This window comes from Amblyomma mixtum, chromosome 2 (assembly GCF_055824585.1).
Source record: "Amblyomma mixtum isolate Tamu chromosome 2, ASM5582458v1, whole genome shotgun sequence".
Classification (NCBI taxonomy): Eukaryota; Metazoa; Arthropoda; class Arachnida; order Ixodida; family Ixodidae; genus Amblyomma; species Amblyomma mixtum.
Window position 1 is genome coordinate 133,078,572 of NC_143013.1, and position 13,743 is coordinate 133,092,314.

Consider the following 13,743-nt stretch of genomic DNA (forward strand, 5'->3'; position numbering starts at 1 on the left):
ACAAGGACGCTGCATTAGAGACCTCCAGATAATTTTGACCACCTGGTTTTCTAATGTGCACTGACATTGCACAGTACATGGGCCTATAGCATTTCGCCTCTGTCAAAATTCGACCGCCGTGACCAGTATCGAACCCGTTTCTTTTGGGTGAGCAGCCGCGTACCGTAATCACTGAGCCACCGTGGTGGCTGCAATCCTGTCTGTATTTAACCTAATTTGCTTGTGTGGACTAAGTGGTGCTGCTATATTTTACGCTTTCCCAGTCAGTATTCACAGCGTGATAGCGAGAACTGCATAAATCTTCATTGAGTTTTTTATTGCAGTTGCTGTTTCGCTAATTTAGTACTGTTTTACTTAGTGATATAGGAGGTCTCAGCACAGTCACTGACTACGGGACCTCCTTCTGTATAAATTTGTCTAATTTACGTTTTCAGTTTTTATTTCAATAAACTGATTCTGATTCTGATACCTGTGTGAGGCAAACTTACTGTTAACAAGGGCTTTACCTAGTGCTAAAGGTGTTTGACAGCGTTGCTGTGAGGCGGCTCTAAGGGAGCTGTTAACCTGAAGGTCCTTATTGGGCTGCGTTTAGATGCTCAGGACATGTGGAGCAAGGGTCTTTTCAGACCACTCAGAGTGAATGTACACTGCAGGACTATTGCTGTTCAGTGCGTGTGTTGACTGCACTTGATAAATTAATGGTGCTTTGTGACCCCAACCTCGCCCCCTCTGTTGTTGAATTTTGCTGGTTTTGAGTTCAAAGCACTGACAGCCGACTGGCACTTCCTGGCAGCTGTAGAATTTTGTGCTGAGCATGTAGCCTGGAGTTCTCTATCCAGCCGTTATGGCTGCGTTTGTTTCACTCTAAGCTGAATCTGAGAATGCTCGCAAGCCGAGGCTCTGCTGTGCGCTAAAGAACCCCAGGTGGTTAGAGTCAAGCCTAAGCCTTCGACTCGTTGCAGTGTGGACTTAAACTGCGCCAAGACCCTGATAATTTGGTAAATTGGTTTTTCGAGGAAAGGAAATGGCGCAGTATCTGTCTCACATATTTTGGTGGACACCTGAACCGCGCCGTAAGAGAAGGGAGGGAGGTAGGAGTGAAAGAAGAAAGAGAGAAAGAGGTGCCGTAGAGGAGGTCCCCGGAATAATTTCTACCACCGGGGGACCTTTAATGTGCACTGGCATCGCACAGCACACGGGCGCCTCTTGCGTTTCGCCTCCATCGAAACGCGGCCGCTGCAAACGTTTTTTGGGTGCAGGTAGGAAATCAAGTGTTCTACAAAAGTATTGCAACAAAACCCGGGTTAACGTTGAGGAAGAACTGCCCCTTGCCCATTGCAAAAAAGAGGGTAAAATTCACAGGAGAGCTTGGTGGCTTCTGAATTTGGGTCTCTGTGTATCAAACAACCTATGCAGAAGTGCTCACTGGGAAGATTGTTGCGTACGAGGTGGCAAGGCTGTTTGTTCTGCCCTGAAAACCTTTGCAGGTACCAAATGGAGTAATGATATGTTGTAGCAGCGGCTTCAGCGAAAGCTCCTCTGATGAGGGATTAGTGTCACAAACAGAAGGACCAGGTGCTCACCAAGGTTTTAAAAATTATAACAAAAAAAGACCAGGGAAGCACATTTGAGGAGTGATATGGACACCTTGTTCACAATGACGGGAACGTTGCTGCTATTAATTAAAGAGGTAAAGTTGGGGGTGGTGGGAGTCTCATGGAGATTACTCTACGTCTAGTGTGTTTTATCATCTGTGGACTTTATCTGTAATGAGTCTGGTAGCAAGTGGCGTTATTCTGTGGCTGTGATAGATGGTCCATTGTTTCATGATCATATGCCAAGGCACTGGGAGTTGTGCAACTGTTCTGTTGTTGTTTCAGGCATCCCGTAAAGCTTGCCCATTCTCCGGTGTAGGCTGTGTCATTTTTGGAGCAGCTGTTCCCAGGGGGTCTGTTTTTTTGCTGGCTGTTGTCAGTGCAGATTGATTTTTCTGGCTCTTTCTGGGTACGTTAATGTTTGCCTGGCATCAAAAAACCCATTTGTGGCTGAGAAAATTGACCTCAGAAATTTTTGCTGCCACTTGATTCAAACTCGTGATGGCCACACTAAGTAGGACTGGTTGCCACAGTTTTGAAGTGAAGTGAATGGTGGCATAGGATAGCTTCTATCGTCCGTGCCAAAAAAAATCTGTGTTGACGCATGCATTTTACTTATGAGGTCAGCTGGTTATGGTGACACTTGTATTTCGTTTCTTCACACTGCACCGTGTGGTGCGGTGTTATGCGCTACAGTGGGACGCCACACCACAGCACGCCTGCATTGTAGTTCAAATTCTTTATTTCTGCCTTGTAAAGGTACAGACAGTGGAGGCGCAGAAAAAGCTGTGAGAGACAGCTTGACTAAGCTGCAGTGTTTCCAGTGAAGTGGTGCTGAAGTTTCCTGTGCCTGCATTGTGTGTGCTCACTTGTGTTGGCGAGAAGTGCCCGAGTTTAGGGAGAGCAATCTAGGCAAAGGGTTAGGCCTGTGTGTGCAATTGAATGCCAGTGGAGAGAGAGTCTGGGTGCTCATGCCAAGAGAGGACTGTGACGGTGTCTCTTCCGCCCTATGCAGGCTACCCGCTGGCCCTGATCCATCGGAACTTCCTGCTGGGCAAGAGCCCCAATGCACAGCACTTCTACTTTGCACTCTGCGGCCTGGTGCTCTGCTGCTTCAACTATGGTGGGTTCCCTTGCTTTGCCAATGTTCGCTTGTCTGCCACTCAAGCCCTTTGAGGCTTGGGTAGGCCTGATTTGTGTTGTACGATAATTGACATGAGTAAAAGTACTATCTATCTAGCCACAGCTGCTGCTGTGGCTGTTCAGCCGTCCTGTTGGCACACGATATGGTGCTCGACCCCAAGCTCTTTGTGCAGACTGCCCATGTCTTTGTGGCTTGCGTGAGAGTGAGCAGTCTTAATGCAAAAGCATTGGAAGGCTCATTGGGACAAAAACGTGACGCTGCCCCAAAAGTGGCGACATTATAAAACTCGCTGTTGGTAAGACAGTGACATCGTCAAAGGCGAGGAAATACGAACTTTTAACCAGTGAAGTCAGTACTAGTACATACAACTGCACCAACTACAAAGGAATAGAATAGAATTAGTATAGAATTGAAACGGAATTAGGATGGAATTGAGATAGAAATGCAGTGCTTTCGCACTACTTGCACATAAATTCCTTAATTGCCCCCGGTAATTGTGTTGTTCCTGCTGTATGAACTGTTAACCGGTGAAGTCAGTGCTAGTATATACAAATGCACCAAGTAAAAAAGAATAAAGTAGGATTGAAATGGAATTAGTATAACCAACTACAAAGGAATAGAATTAGTGTAGAATTGAAATGGAATTAGGATGGAACTGAAATAGAATTGCAACAATTTCGCATTACTTGCACATAAATTCCTTAATTGCCCCCGGCACAAGGAAATGCAGTAAGTCCTCACAGTCTTGTAGCAGCAACAGTGCAGTGTTCTCTGCCACTGAAAAAGATGGTCGGGGTATTGGTCTCTTGATATGGGCAGAGCGTCCACTTTGATTTGCAGGGTGTCGGTAAGGTACTACTACAGAAAGTCACTGCACACCTGATAATGATACTGCACGAAACATGTTATGAATTTATGATGGGCTCACCAAACAAGTGCTCATTGTGTACCCTGGCACTCTTCGCACAATTAGCAACGCACCAAAATTTGTCTTTAACCCATTCAGCTCTGATATTTTTTTGTGTTGGTGGACCTTTTGTACCGACCCAACTTTTCACCCTGAGAGCATGTATGCAGTGAATGCTGCTTTGCTCTAAAATAGGCGTCTGGTAGAAAATAAATTGTAGAAGGAGCTAGACACCGCAGCGGACACGGGACAGAGAAAGAAGACGACACAGGGCGGTACTTGCAACTAAAATTTTATTTGAAACTTCATGGCTTTATAAATTTTAGTTGCAAGTACCGCCCTGTGTCGTCTTCTTTCTCTGTCCCGTGTCCGCTGCGGTGTCTAGCTCCTTCATGTCTCACCAACTGACCTACACATCTACCCTCCTAAATTGTAGAAGCAGTGCGACAAAAGATGACGATATACTCTGTGATATACTCTGTGAAAGAAATAATCAGTGTATTTTATGGATCCTTCAGAGCCATGGTGGATGCCTTCCATGCTGAAGGTTAATTTCTGGTGGCTCTGTACATTGCTGGTGTCATGCCCTTCACTCCTCTTGCTTTTGTTATCAGTAGAATGTGCTGAAAACTTGCTTTCGTTGCTGCAGTCAACATCATCAGCGCTGTCAAAAAACAATATTCCTCATGTTTTATAAAAGAGACCACGTCCTTATCCACTAAATAAAATATCAACAGATAAAAAAAAAATGCCATGAAAAAGGGAAACCACTGTTGCCATCTACCAAAAAAGTGTATAACGTCCACCGAACAATTTGTACTTACACGCAATTTCGGAATGGCTTTCAGAAGAGTGAAAAAGCCATGGGCCATTATTTCAGCGGCGTTGGTAATTTGGTCCCACTTCTCGTGAGCGCCAATCTGGCTGCTTTGTCAGTCAGCAGGTTTAACACACTCTACTATGAGTGTGTTCTGCAATGGCAGGCCTGGAATTTCATGCCAGGGTTATTTTTATGGCAAGGTTAGGTTTGGAGATTTGACGAGGGATTTTTGAATACTACTGTGCACATACATGGTTCAGAAGGGCCTGAGAACGGTTAACCTTTTTGGTTTGGTTGTTAGTTACTTCTGGGATGTAGTGGGCCTGGCTTAGCTGCGGCTTATACTATTTGGAGCCCTGTTGTCACAAGCCATGTGGCAGTTTTGAAGCCATGCATACAAAACGAGCATGGAAAATCATTTTTAAGATGGCTTCTCTGCGTTTTAAGGGACTCTGGTGAGCATATGTTTTGCTTGCCTGTTTCTGCAGTATTGAGGACTTTAAATCTGCTGATTAATTTACAGAACTACTTCTTATTGCATAAATTAGTCAAAACAGGTGTAAATGAGACCCTAAAAGCAGTGTTTAGTCATGATGTGTACGCAGGAGAGCATAGCAACAGCTTGATGAGCCCTGGGAGCTGGCAGCAGGCAACGGTGACAGCAGTACAAAAATTCTATACAAGATATCTACTGCTGTACTTAAAAAAAAACAGTCACATTTTATCATATATTTACACAAATAAGGGGTGAAGTAAATGTATAAAAATATATCAAGGCGTTATACAAAGACTAGCATTAACATGCACACGATACTGCAACAAAACTGATAATTGCACACATGAGAGGTTAAAGGGCAACTGCAGCACTTTTTTGAGAATTTAGCGATATTCAAGGATTCAAATCTATATAGGCTGTAGGTCAAGCATGCCAAGTGTTTATGCACTGTCATTTAAAATAGTGACGTAATCGATGACTGAATTTTGCGCTTCTCCTCAATGCACCGGAGGAGTGCACGGAAATTCAGCGTGGCGTCACGGAAGGTATGATTTCAAATTACCGCTGTCGTCAGCCACAGCCTGCCTTGACTCGTTAGATGCTGCCAAACAGCTCTCGGCAGGGTTGGCCTTTGATGGCATTGGTTTTTTTTCCTTCAAAGCAGGCGGTTGTGCTTTGGAAGTGTACCGATACCGTCGATGATGTCATCATGCGCCCCCCCTACTTGGTGTTGTGCGCTGTGGAGAGGCTTGAAGGGCATCCGGATTTTAATCGGCGATTACTTCACTATTTCAAGTGCTAGCCCAAAAAGACTTCGCATGATTTACCTGCAAGTTTCACACATTTGACCCTTTTGAGCTATTTGATTTCTAAAACCTATGCAGTTTTCGTTTAAACTAACGTGTATGTTACATGATTAATCACTTCGTAGGCGGGAATTTTTCCTGGGAAATCCAGACACATTCTTGAGAAAAACCATAAAATTTTAAAATGTGTCTCCCATGGGTTAGTAGTTCGTGTCTGTGGGGATCAACCTTTTGAACGTGTACATGTGAACTTGTGGCATTTAGCGTTAAAGGACGCCCTGTTAACTCTTTCGCTACCGCGGAAAAATGCACGATTTGGAGAGTACTGAAAGAAAAATTTTTTTTCACAAGAACCAATACACCCAGCACATATTACAATGCATGAAATTGTAGCTTATTAGTTACACTTCTGAATGAAACAAACAGAAGAATTGTGTGTGCAAAAGTAAATGAACATTTATTTGTGAAATTTGCTAAAAACACAAAAAAGTATATAGCAAAAACAAAAATTACCGGCTGCACCAAGCCCGAACTTGATTAGAGGAAAACTGGAATATACAAACTGTTGCACGTGTTTATAGCTGTCATTATTCACAGTTTCAGCTATGAGAAAAATTTACTGCACTTTCCATGGCTTGTCAAGTCAGGGGTCATGACTGTAGTGCCACTGTGAAGAGCAATCAGGGGTGAAGATGTGAAGCAGAGGTAGACTGACAAGTGCTTCACATAAGGTTTTATCTTTGGTCCTCCCTTGTTCTCTGATAGCCAAGCTTGCAGTTTCTTCTTTTTTTCATTCTTTTCGGTTGGTGTTGAATAGATTCTATGAAAGGATTGGGGGCGTGGACTTCTTTTCCCTCATCATACCCGAAGATTTCTTGAATGAGCTGCTCCCTGAAAGCCAGCTGATAAAATTTGTCATTTTAGGCAAGCTCTAAAACATCAGGATCGATGAAATAAGTTTTATCAATGTGGTTCAAAAGCCAGGACACTTTCTAAGTGTTGCCAATAGAAGCTGCCGCCACTGAATCATCCGGGTCCGTTACGTGCAAAAAAAAAACAAACAAAAAAGCGAGAAACCAATTTTGAGAAATGATTTTTGATGGCAGAGGGCCAGAATAGATTATTCTGGTATTTCAGTAGAGATAAAGTCGTGGCAGGTCAATAATTCCAATGTATATGATGATTCCAATGAACATCAGAATCTCCAACAGATTCACGTCTTCCCATGAGCCGTCACGGCGAATTTGCTGAAAATCTTCATCCATGCATACTTATTAGTGTTTCCGCACATGGTCTTCATCATTTCCGCCGTGAAGAGCATCAAAAAAAAAGTCGAGAAGACGAGCGAATCTCCGAGCGCCGCTCCGCAGCGATGTGCCGATATGGATACCTAGCTGTCGTCTTGGATGAAAAACGCGACGCGACCTTGAGCATTTGGCAAACTGTCTTCGCCATACGTTGTCAAGACCCTGAAACACAAAAATAAACCACTGTCATCAATTATAAACCGTATGCACCGCAGAAAACACACAGCGAACGAAAACAGAACTTGCATGCAAGTACGCGCTGATGTTCCAGGCTCCCGAGGCGAAGTCTCGCTCTCGAAACCGAAATCCGACGGTTGTACATTGTTGCCCGACTGATAACTGCTGCTTTCGTCGCAAAAAACGAAACCAAAACCGGCCGACGTGCTCGGTGTCAGCTTTCACTTTCGAGGAGCGCGCGGCGACGCGGACGCCATTTTCTCCGGCTGACGCTGCTGCGGCCATTCAAAGTTTTATTTTTCACGGCGCCCCCTCATGTCAAAACACTGAAACCAAGTATGCAATCGAAAGAGCAGTTGTTGAGCTCGCTAACTAGATGGCGGAGCACGTCCACAACGCTCCAAAATGAGCTTTTTTGCGCGGGCGATTTGAATCGATCATATGCGAACGATGGCCTATGGCGCGGTAGCGAAAGAGTTAAATGAGGGAGGTGACACTTCAGTTGCCCTGTCATGTGTGCTCAAAGGGACACTGAAGGCAAATTCATCAAATTATTTTCCTTGCTAAAAATATATTCTCTGGTTTGCTGTTTGTTCGACAACAAAGATTTGTTTTTTTCTAAGAAAATTCAATTAAAAAATTTTCCGGCCAATTAATTTAAACTGTTTGCATGAACGATGAAGCCAGGCCTCAGGGACTCGCACACAAAAAGTTGCCTCTCACTGTCTCCAGTTTGCTTGTTAGAACAACCGATGGTGGGAAAAATGTGGAGGTGTGATGCGATAGCCCAATATGCCCCAGCAGCGACTCATCTTGCCCACACAGAAACGGACACTGTTTCCATATGTGAAAGATGGCTGACACATGTCTGGAGTAGCATGCTATGTTAACAACCAGGCAGACCTCTCCTTTATTCTAAACTCTCTCTCCCTCTGGTTCAGGGTTCGATTCCCAGCTAGTTACCCCAATTTTCTTTTTAGCACAGTTCATTTACTTTATATACTTACATTCCCTAATGACGTTCGAGGCATGTTGCAGCCTTCTGATTACCAGTTTTATAATGTTTCAATCACTTTTCAAACCGACCATTTCTTGTATGATGTAGCCACCCTTTCGACCATTCCGGATTTCTCACTCGTGCCACTGTTGCTGGATTTTCTGCAACACGGGACCCTTAACTCTGTTTTAGGCCTTTTCTAGATTATAAAAGCTATGTCTTTGGTGAGGAGAGTCTCTGTGTGATTAATACATGGTAACCTATTGATGCAGGCTGGCATCAATTTGTCCTTGGTGTCTGTTTAAGAACATCTAAGGACCATTGGCAGCGTACAGTAGTCTGTCTGCTTTCAGGTGCTGTGAGTTCCAACTTGTGCACAACTGTGATTCTGAGAGGTCATGAAGCTAGATGCTTCCTTACTGTCATGTAAGCTGTGCTGTATGAAGCTCAAACATGCCGTGATAAATGTACAGGGTGAGTCCAAAGTTCCCCGGCCTCAGGGTCTGCCTTAGAGTCATGTTGTGGGTCACTGCGGACACAACTCTGAGCCTCAGAATCTTTGCGGGGGGGTTGGAGAAGCATCATTGTCATGTCTGAGAACCTTGGTGGCTGTATAGGTGTCTTAGGTGCTTGAATATAGCATTGCAAAGCAGTCCTTTTTTGCATTCTTTACCTGTTGTCTTTTTTGGGCTTGTGAGGAAGCATTCTGGGTGGTGAATTGGCTATACAAGACTGTGATCTTGCTAATCGACCTTTTCGTGAAGCTGGGCTTGGTGTCAGCTGGGAAAGGAAAACTGTGGCCTTTTCAGTGTGTCTGCTGGCTTACCCTTCGTAGGCTTACCGCAGCTTTGCGCATTCGGGTGAGTTTTTACAGTGGCTGCACTGTCCGGGCCTGTGCTGAGTCCAGCATCAGTATATTATTTACGTGCTGCCTTTGCAGGCGTGAATTTGGCATCTCCCTACAACCCACTATTCTTGGGTCTAAACGTTCTCTTACCTGTCAGTTATGTTACCTGGAAATGTGGGGTTTGAATTTTAACTGGCATTGCTCACGTGCGGCCACATCCGTGAGCGAGATACCAGCATCGAATTGTGTGGGGGGATTTGCTGAGGCGATTGCCTGTCATCATCGGTGTGGTTGTGTGTGGGCCGTCTTGCCTGACTGTGTGGTCGGGTGCAGGTTTTGCTGTGTACCACTCGCTGCTCAACATCCTCATCGTGTACGCCGTGCTCAAGGTGGCGGGTGGGACGCGGGCTTCCGTCGCCTTCAGCTTTGTCTTCTGCATGGTGAGCTTCCCCTGTTCTTACACACCTTTAGCATACCATATGCCGGTTTACCGCTGCTACCGTTACCGGAGTACCGAAAGCCCGCCTACCAGTGGTGAGTACGCGCTGATTGGTTCTGACGCTGCAGGTGTGAGCATAGCTGCTGGGTATGTGGCGCCATCTGGCGGCGTCAAGGCGACTTGCACGTGTGCATTGGCTGTGCTCAGGCTCCCGGTACTCCGGTACCAGTAACGGTAACACGGTATACGCTATGCTAAATGTGTCTATAATTTATTAATGCAAAAGCATTAGATGGCTCATCCACATGGAAACCCGGCATCGTCCAACAAGTGGTGGCACTGCAGAACTCGTGATTGGCCAAAACGGTGTGATGTCATCAAAGGCTGCTAGGAAAATAGGAAGTGGTAACCAATATAGTCAGTGCTGGTACTTAACTGCACCAACTACAAAGGACAGGAATAGAATTGAATTATTGGGCCGCCGCAGTGGCTTAGTTGTTATGGCGCTCGGCTGCTGACCCAAAAGACGCAAGTTCGATCCCAGCTGCGGCGGCTGAATTTCGATGGAGGCGAAATTCTAGAGGCCCGTGTACTCTGCGATGTCAGCACACGGTAAAGAACCCCAGGTGGTCAAAATTTCTGGAGCCCTTCACTACAATGTCTCTCATAGCCTGAGTCAATTTGGGACATTAAATTCCGTAAACCAACCCAAACCAGAATTGAAGTAGGATTAAAATGGAATTGGACTACAATTGCTATGCTTTCGTGTTACTTGTGCGTACGTCCTTTAGGTGGCCCCGGTATTTCTTTATATCTCTACGTACTGCAGCTGAGTGGTGCTATTGCCGTAGTGGGTATGGAAATTTTTGAGGCTAACAGCAATGCTGCAGTGTAAAGCAAAGTATGCGACAATGCGAAGTAGTACAAGCAAAATGAACGACATCAGCAAAACGTAAAAAAAATTGAAGGGGACACTTAAGGTCCCCCTTAAGGGTGTGACACGACAGCGTAATGAGTTAATTATAACCCCTTCCAAAGTATCACTGAGATAAAATCACTGCTGGGCTGGGAACCGTTAAACATCAGAAGAAAAAATTTGAGACATAAATTCTTCCACCGCATCTTCTATAATCAAACAGGAATTGATAGCCGTAACTACCTTTTGGAACCAACTTAAGTTTCGACTCGGCACGAACACTCCAAGAAGGTGCGCGAATACAATACTAACACAAACAGTTTTTCTAAATCATTCTTTCCACAAACTGTGAAAGACTGGAACTTGCTGCCGGAAGAGTGTGTTTCAGTCTTTGATAATCGCGATTTTTACTGTCGACTGTATTCCTGACAATCTAATCCTTTCCTACTATTGTTCAAGATTTCTGTTACCTTTAATAATGTTCACTTATTGTTTTGTTTTACTTTGATGTTAACTTCGCTTAATGTTCTTGTTGCTTTTTGTGTGAAAATGAATGCGTTGTTTTGAAACTGTCTCCCCTGCGGTAATGCCTTCGAGGCGACGCAGGTATTCTGTAAATAAATAAATAAATAAATAAATAATTCCCATATATGCAGAAGTTCATTCTCCACATTCATAGATCCCTGGGAGTCCTCATACTGGTGCAGTGGTTAAGCCCTGGTGCAGTGGTTAAGCGTTGTGCCACTGCCCTGCAATGGCAGGTGCTCCCAGGGGTGGGTCTTGTATGGTCCATGTTCCTGAGCGACCACTCATTAATTTAACGGCCACCTGCCACAGTGGGCAGGTAGTGGTGACCCCTCAAGGTCACATGACCTAGGTGGCCCACTTGCCTCCTAGGCTGCTCACTAGAGATCACTCATGATCACTCATGAGATCACTCATGCTCATGATCTTTCGCTCACATCGCTGATGCCAACTTTTCCGCATAATGAGGCCTTTCGCGCCATTGCTTTAGAAGTGCTAATGCTGTTAATGCTGGCCTTTCCTGAGTGTTGAGCGTTTGTGCTGCATACACGTTAGGAGAAACATTGAGCGTGTGGGCTTGCAGGGGGTTTTCGCAAAAGGCACTCAGTTTTGGTTTATGACTTTCTGCGAGAGGAGATTGTGCTAGTGAAGGTGAGAGACCTGCTGGGGTTCAGTCCAGGTGGGCTTGACTTGATGGGTGAGGGGCTTGGTGGAAATGCCAAGACACAGCACACTCACACTGTATGAGAGTGCAGCCAGGGTTGTGCTGTTTGGTTGATGTGGGTCTTGATATACAGCCTCAGTGTATTCAAAGGTAGCTCAAGCATACACGTATCATGTTTATGTCAGTTAGCATAATTATTTAGGCTATCTGGTAGGTATTTGATGGATTTGTACTGTCCCTGTGATTTACCCCATGAACTGCCTCGCTCACATTACTTGCACGTCAGTCCCTTAAGTGGCCCCGGTATTTTTTTTTATCTCTACGTACTGCAGCTGAGTGGTGCTATTGCCATTGACAGAGTTAATTTTTCAATTGAAAACTAGTTACATATTCCGCTTATGCTGAAGTATGTGTACTGGTGACATTGCAGGTATTCTCAAGTTATCAGAAATTTAGCTTAAGTGTGTACATTTACGTTTATGGGTGTTTAATGTCCCAAAGCAACTCAGGCTATGAGGAACGCCGTAGTGAAGGGCTGCGTGAATTTCGACCACCTCGGGTGCATTAACGTGCACTCACATCGCATAGCACACGGGCCACTATATTTTTGCCCCCATCGAAATTTGACTGCCGTGGCCGGGATTGAACCCACGTATTTCGGGTCAGCAGCCGAGCGCCATAACCACTGAGCCAGTGCGGAGGCTCTGAGCTTAAGTATCCAAAATGTGAGATCTAGTATGGGTGTTTAGGGGTTCCTTGTCAACCACTGTTGGAACTTTTCACACTCACTCTTAGCACACCATAGGAGGCGACAAATATAAATGGGGTGGAATTGAAGATAATACACTGCAAAAAAAAGCTCTTAGGCGGTCTTCAGTCTATTGTTTGAATGCGTTAGCATTTTATTTTGCTGCTGATTCTGTTGTAGCTTCGCCTTAAAGGTACGATCCGATAGCGTTTTTTTGAAGACCCTCTTCCCCCCCATAATGGGCTGTAATATGTCCGTTGAAGTTGCTTTAAGGTCCCTTTAAAGGGCTACAGAGACCTAATTTTATTGTGTATTTTCTTCTTTCAAATGATGCGTTAGATATTAGAATACACGAATCACTGCGTGGTTTTCGCCTACAACTGCTGAATAATATATAATTGAATTTCTTCTCCCGTGCTGTTTTGGTTTCATCAACCAAACGATGGCAGTGACATGTAGTTGATGTGTATTTCACGTGGTGCACAAAGAAACGGCAGTACAAACACTGATACATATCTTTGACTCACTGCAGCACTTAAACCAGCCTGCTTCAATAGCTGGAGTCACAACAAATGACATATCGTCAGTTATAGTGCAATTTTTTTGTGCCTCACGTGACCTAAACATGAACTCCACGTCACAGCCATCGTTTGGTTGATGAAATCGAAACTGCGTTGAGAAGAAATTAAATTATAAATTATTTAGCGGTCATAGGCGAATACCACGGGGTGCTCTGTGTATACCAACGTCTAGTGTGCTATGGCCGAAATGAATGTGCCAGTGATAGCCCTCTTTGTCCACACTGTGGTAAGCAGCATGAGGCGACGCTTATCCGCTGCACTGCCCACCAAAAAGAGAAGATCATCTATAAGTACAAAAACTCCAATAATACAGATTATAAGACAGCAAAAACTGCTTTAATTGAGCAAAATCAAATCTGGGGAAGTTGCCGCAGAAAAAAAATCATCGCCGGGGAAAAAAGCTCCTTAACAACTGGATAAAGACAAAGCAAGTCACCTGTGCATTGAGGACGTGGTTGAGTTCCCTCCTCTTCCAGAGCGCCAAAACGTTGAGTCACCTCCAGGAGCGAGTACACGTGTGACTACTCCACGGCAGCCGCAGTATGCACCCTGGAACCACTCGCATGAAGGATCTATTTGACAAAACTGACAGTACCAGCTCCCTGCTGCGCTCGCTTGTTGAGGCTGTCCACGCTTTTCTTACGCCACTCTCCTCGCCGGTGGCACCGGCCATCCTTGCAATCCTCGACTGCATTTCACCTCTACTTGCGTCTAGTGCGTCGTTTGGAAGTAGAAGACGCGAAAGAAAAATTTGGTGTCTGTAGTCCTTTAAGC

General features: G+C 44.9%; 1 protein-coding gene across 3 annotated transcripts in view; it reads left to right on the forward strand.

Moving 5' to 3' along the window:
• The window catches only part of nes (lysophosphatidylcholine acyltransferase 3 protein nessy), a 52,456-nt gene that overhangs the window by 11,602 nt on the left and 27,111 nt on the right, over window positions 1-13,743 (forward strand). For all 3 annotated transcript variants that reach the window (XM_089572562.1, XM_089572563.1, XM_089572561.1), the window contains exons 2-3: window positions 2,611-2,718; window positions 9,430-9,536. In XM_089572562.1, the coding sequence (XP_089428688.1) occupies window positions 2,611-2,718; window positions 9,430-9,536 (215 nt within the window). The remainder of the gene's footprint in view (window positions 1-2,610; window positions 2,719-9,429; window positions 9,537-13,743) is intronic.